The sequence below is a fragment of the Brachyistius frenatus genome, unplaced genomic scaffold (assembly GCF_029030835.1).
Source record: "Brachyistius frenatus isolate BFR_SWC_R1_liver_20210118 unplaced genomic scaffold, ASM2903083v1 Contig_32, whole genome shotgun sequence".
Lineage (NCBI taxonomy): Eukaryota > Metazoa > Chordata > Actinopteri > Embiotocidae > Brachyistius > Brachyistius frenatus.
The window spans coordinates 1,708,662-1,715,000 of record NW_027210631.1 but is presented as its reverse complement, the minus strand read 5'-3'; the positions used below and the strand labels follow the sequence as shown (position 1 = coordinate 1,715,000).

The 6,339-nt window shown below is 45.7% G+C and overlaps 1 protein-coding gene across 17 annotated transcripts in view; it reads left to right on the top strand.

Moving 5' to 3' along the window:
- sox5 (SRY-box transcription factor 5) overlaps positions 1-6,339 on the top strand; it is a 159,181-nt gene that overhangs the window by 104,435 nt on the left and 48,407 nt on the right. For 15 of the 17 annotated variants that reach the window (XM_069700056.1, XM_069700050.1, XM_069700048.1 and 12 more), the window contains exon 4: positions 3,741-3,827. The exons of the other annotated variants lie outside the window; for them this stretch is intronic. In XM_069700056.1, coding sequence (XP_069556157.1) covers positions 3,741-3,827 — 87 coding nt within the window. The remainder of the gene's footprint in view (positions 1-3,740; positions 3,828-6,339) is intronic. 17 annotated transcript variants of the gene reach the window in all.

Below are 6,339 nucleotides of genomic sequence, written 5' to 3'. Positions count from 1 at the left end.
GGGTAAAACTATATTTTAAAGGGTCAGCAGGAACAGTCTGCAACTCAACACTTCCTCTACCATTTTTTTTTTGGTTCCTTTTTCGAGGGAAAGACGTGTATCCACCCTCGCCCTCGGCTCACAGCACCCCACCCTGCAAATATGCGTCCCACACCCCGTGCGTGGGCTCCGGACTCCACCCGCTCACCTCACTCAGCGCTAACATACATGCACACACACTCTCAGCGCTGCCGTACGTCAGAAAAACAGGAAGTAGCGTCTCTGATTTTCATGGAAAGAGTTGTGCTGTCCTCCTCTATTATATTATGGGCCTTAATTAGTGGTAGAAGATGTTCGCTGTGTTTCCATCCAGCCGTCAAGGGGATTTTTTTTTTTTAATAAAACTCTGCAGAACATGAAACGTGAATGAGTTGCTTTTCTATCTGCTGAGCTGAAGGAAATGAATGTGAGAGCGGTGGAAAGGTTTGATTTGACCTGGACGAGTTGTTATTGTACTGGAGTGTCAGGAGCCAGTGGCCCCATTTCATATTCTTTATGAAGATGTAAACAAATTTTTTTATTTTTTACTCCAAAGCAACTAAAGAAGCATGATCAGAAGCTGAAGCATGATAGAGAGTGACCTTTTTGAGAGGTCACAATTTGAGGATGTCCAAATACATCTTTTAACTGATTCACAAGTGTGTGTGTGTGTGTGTGTGTGTGTGTGTGTGTGTGTGTGTGTGTGTGTGTGTGTGTGTGTGTGTGTGTGTGTGTGTGACCTTTATTTCTGCAGTGTTTGTTTTGTCATGGGTAATAGTGGAGGTTCATTCCTTATAGTGTTCACCGCATCAATCAACATCTCACTAAAAGATTTAGCACACCAAGCCCTCTTCCTTTTCTCCTCTTCTTCTTTTCTTCTCTCTCCTCTTTTTTTTTTTTTTTTCTCCCTCTCAGCTCCTCCTGCCCATTTCCTCCCATTTTGCCGTGCACTGCACAATGAAAGAGCCTCTTGGCTTTTTATTAATAGTTAAAGTGGCCCCGGCCTGTCACTGGGGACAATGGCTGCAGCCCTGTTAATAAATAAAAATAATAACTAGGGGATGGAGACAGAGAGAGGGAGCGTGATGGAAAGAGAGCGGGCGACACTGCCATTTGTTGTTCCCTCTCACTTGTCAAAGCTCTTTGGCTTAAAAGCCTCTGTCATTGTTGAGGGAGACGGGGGTTGTGGGGAGGTGGGGGGGGGGGTGAGAGACAGAGACAGAGAGAGAGAGAGAGAGAGACATAGAGAGAGAGTAAGAGAGAGTGCCAGGGGCTAATAGCACCTGTTGGGGTGATGGTGAGACAGCTGCCACGGGTGGAGGGGAAACACAGGAGCACACTCTTTCTTCTGCTCCTTCTACTCACGTTTTCCTTTCACTCCCTCCTTAGTTTTTACGAGAGATCCTCCTCTCGCTCGTTGTCCGCCTGCCTTCATCTCACTGCTAGCCGATTCCCTGAAGGCCGCTGTGGCCTCCGACAGAAAGCAGCCGAACACATCAGGGACAGCGGCGCTGAAACTCCTCCACTGACTTACTGACTAAGTGGCAGCGTTGAAAACACAAGGACAGACCAGGCCAAGGACAGTGGGGAGAGAAATAGAAAAGAAAAAAGTGAGCAGTGGACTGGCTTGAAGTTCAGCATTGATCCTGATGTGTGTGTGTGTGTGTGTGTGTGTGTGTGTGTGTGTGTGTGTGTGTGTGTGTGTGTGTGTGTGTGTGTGTGTGTGTGTGTGTGTGTGTGTGTCAGTGGGGCGTGAAGGCTTAAAGCCAGAGGAGAGGACCTGATTCAGACCTCAGGGGAGGCTGGACAGACACGCACGCGCGCACACACACACACACACACACACACACACACACACACACACACACACACACACACACACACACACACACACACACACACACCGAGGTACAGTATGCAGGAAACGCTGCAGAGCTTTGTGTCCTTGTACTGTCCCGCACGTCTGGACTCCTTCGCATGCCTCTGTGTGTGGTCGTGTCATTTTAAATCCTGAAAATCTGCAGGTGGTTTCTTATCCTCTTTTCTGTACATTCACTCTGATGCAGACAGAGGAAAAAAAAAATACAGGGATGAGGAGGAAAGAAAGAAGTTTAGGCAGCAAGGCTAGTAAAAGTACTTTGACTCGTTGTTGAGCGCGGCAGATATACTGTATGTGTATGTTCCCGTCTCTTTCAGTGGAGAAACAGCTCTAAGCTGCCCGACTCAACACACTGGACATCTCTCTCTCTCTCTCTCTCTCTCTCTCTCTCTCTCTCTCTCTCTCTCTCTCTCTCTCTCTCTCTCTCTCTCTCTCTCTCTCTCTCTCTCTCTCTCTGTGTGTGTGTGTGTGTGTGTGTGTGTGTGTGTGTGTGTGTGTGTGTGTGTGTGTGTGTGTGTGTGTGTGTGTGTGTGTGTGTGTTGTTTGTTTGTGCAGGCAGGCTGTCTCATACCACTGAGATTAAGACTTTTTTTTTTCTTAAATCAGTCTTGTCATTATGGAAAAAAAAAAATAATCCAGGGAAAACTTTTTTTTTGCCGTCAGCAATTGCCAGTGTGCATACATCTGTGTGTGCGGCTACATATATAAGCTTATTCATGTGTATGTCTTGTGCACGCATGTGTGTGTGTGTGTGTATTTTTCTGGTGTTTGTGCACTGAAAATTGTGTGTGTTTGCATTGGCTGATAGGGTTAATCTCCCCACTCAAAGTGTAAAACCTCTTTGCCTTCGCAAGGCCTTGCATCCCAAGTGCAGATGGCTCCCAGTAAATAAAGTACTCCCACAGACACACACACACACACACACACACACACACACACACACACACACACACACACACACACACACACACACACACACACACACACACACACACACACACACACACACACACACACACACACACACACACACACGTTCAGTCCTCCTTTGTCTGATCATTTCTCCCATTTCCCTTTGTTCATGTCAATAATAGTCAACAGAGTGACGACTGTAGGTTCATGGCAGCATGTCTATGTGTGTGTGTGTGTGTGTGTGTGTGTGTGTGTGTGTGCGCGTGCGTGCGTGCGTGCGTGCGTGCGCTACTGTCAGTCCATATACCAGTATGTGAACACATTCAGGATTAAATCTCTCCATGTGTTTGCTCTCCTGTGTTTCCATTTCCCCCTACTGTGTGTGTGTGTGTGTGTGTGTGTGTGTGTGTGTGTGTGTGTGTGTGTGTGTGTGTGTGTGTGTGTGTGTGTGTGTGTGTGTGTGTGTGAGTGAGGGTCTGTGTGGAGTGTGTGTTGAAAACAAAACGCTAGCTGATAATGTGTCCATTGTGGCGGGTGCATTAAGGCCCTCTTTGTCTCAGGGCCCACAGGGCTAATGATTCTCTAGCAGCAGGTGAGAGGGAAAAAGCCTCTCTCTTTGGCTCCCTCTCTCTCTCCTCCACTTGTCTCTCTCTTTATCTTGCGCTCTCTCCCTTTTGCTCACTTGTTTTTGTTTTTCAGATTTCCTCTCTCTTTCGATTATCAGCTCCTCTCTCTCCGCCGTCCTCTCCCTCTCTTTCCCCCTCTCTCTCCTGCTGATGCGGCCATTAGGCTGAGCTGCCGCTGCCTTTATTACAGCAAATGGACTTTAAATGAGCTTTATTGTCATGTTGGCCAGCCAACTGAATCCCTCTCTCTCTCCTTCTCCTCTTCCTCCCTTCCCCCCCTCCAAACCCCTCCCTCCCCTAAACAGAGGCCCCCAGCATTGAGAGGCTGTTGTCAAAGGACTGGAAGGATAAACTTTTGGCCATGGGCTCAGGGCACATCGGAGAAATTAAAGGTATGGCACGAGTAAATAACGACAGAACTAAACTTAAGCAAGCTTTTAAATTCTTAATTCCCCATTCGATGTCCATTGAAAAATAAAACATCCATAAAAAAAGACTCATTTTAACTTCATATCTTGCAATATAATCTCAAAACTTAAAGGTCCCATATTGTATAGTTTCAGATTTCCATTTTGTTTCTGATTATAAAGCAGGTCTAGGTGTTATATAAATACTGTGAAAGTGTCAAAACACTCGGTCCACGATGAAATATGCACAGCCTGTATTCAGCTGTGCTGTTTGGACTTCCATACATTTGTGATGTCACAAATTCATGCTCATGTCATGCGTTCGCCCTCAGGACTGCCCACCGTCCAACTCTTTATTCCAAAGAAAACACTGACCAGTCATTCCATCAAGTCTGAAGAAAACATGTGATTGGCCTGGGCATGTGTCACTCAGAAAAGAGTCAGCCAATAAGAAGAGATGCTTAATATTATCAATGCACCTTAAAGACATAGACACATAACAGCCTGTTCTTGGTAGAACTCCAGATAAAAGCTTAAGAGATGTAGAACTTTATTGAGATGATTTATGGAACTTAAAAGCACAAAAATATAGTTTTATGAACATCAAGACTATATCTGAAACACTGAAAAAGAGTAAGATATGGGATCTTGAATATGTTTTCTTCAGTTCACTTTGCTTTATACTTAACTTCAGAACTATAAGCTCAGAATTAATCATCAACAGGATTTTTTTTAATCACTGTAAAAGTGAAACTCTTCATTCAAAAGTTTAAATCTTAGACGCAACTTATAAACTGTCCTTGAACAGTACAACATACAAGGCAAATGTTGGCATTAGCCAGTAGCCCTTAATTGAAACAATATATTACATCTAGTGACTGTGACATAACAGCGGAAATGATCAGGAACACACTGAAGGTAAATGATCTGAGCCGCCCTGAACTGAACCGAGCTGCCAGCTTCGTCTCGTGTTTGACCTCTGCTCGTCTACCAGCTCTGTGTTAATCTCAGTGTTAATCACCCATTTTATCCATACCAAACCTTCTTAACACTCAACACAGGCAGGCGGACAGGACGGAGGGCAGGAAGTGACTCCAAACGGGAACACGGGAGCTTTTCCGTGAATATACGGGAGCAGGAATTGGAAGAAAGCGAGGGGGGAGATGTGAGCGAAGAAGAGAGAGAGGTGGAAGAGACTGGCTATTACTCCCTGTAACTCGAGGGCAAAGCCGTCGTTCTCCTCCAGTAATTGAGCTTCATTAGGAGGCAAAGCAATATGTAATCAAAGAGCCTTGCGGAGCGGCGTGGCCATCGAGAGGGGGGCTCCATTGATCAAACCCCTTTTTCCCAGCTCCCTGCCGCGCTGACATTTCTGTGTAGGGGCGTCCCGCTTGGCGCACCGTACACCAACAGCTGGGCAGCAATATATGTGTGTCTACGAGTGTGTGGATGTGCGGCGGAAGTGTGTGCACGTTCATGTCTTTTGGGTGCGCGCGTGTGTGTGTGTGTGTGTGTGTGTGTGTGTGTGTGTGTGTGTGTGTGTGTGTGTGTGTGTGTGTGTGTGTGTGTGTGTGTGTGTGTGTGTGTGTGTGTGTGTGTGTGTGTCTTGGCACTTACATAACAACGTGTGTTAGTTAGTGTGAATTCCAATTGTAGAATAAAAAAAGATGGAAATGTGCAGAAGTGTTTGACACTATTAAAGCGAGCTGGAGTCCAGTGTGTAGGTGTGTGTGCGTGCGTGTGTGTTCGGGTGCGTGTGTGTGTGTGTGTGTGTGTGTGTGTGTGTGTGTGTGTGTGTGTGTGTGTGTGTGTGTGTGTGTGTGTGCGCGTGTGTGCGTGTGTGTGCACTGTTCTCATTTGTCAGCGCATCCCTTGACATTTTTTTTTCCCCATCGAATTCCATTGAAGAGCTTTTTGTAGGGAACAAAGTCATTGTGAGCCACCGCCTCCTGCTCCGTTGGCCTTATTGAGAAGAAACATTGGTAAAAGGCCCCATGCGGTTCACATAGTAACACACACACACACACACACACACACACACACACACACACACAGTTATGGAGCCCATAGTAGAATAAATATCCACACAGTGTAGTGTCATTAACATTACATCTGCCACTGTAGAGTGAAGTGAAGGGCGACGGGAACTCTTAGTTTCACCTTTAAGTTACTCTTCTTTACACCATCGATGACATTTGTACATGCGGTACGAGTATCAGCTTGTTTCAGCAGTCCAGTAAAGCCATGTTATGTTCACACCAGGGAAATATTTAAACCCAACACATGGGATTTTTAGGGCTGCACCGTTGCATCATTTCCTTCTGCCTGAAATGTCTGATATCTTTTTTTCAACACAATGTTTTAAAATAAAGTTTTGTGACTGTGATAAAAGCTTGGCCACGCAACATGAGCTTTCAGCTTCCAGTGGACTTAGTAGAGTCATAGAAATATAGTCGTACTGTAGAGGAACACACACACACACACACACACACACACA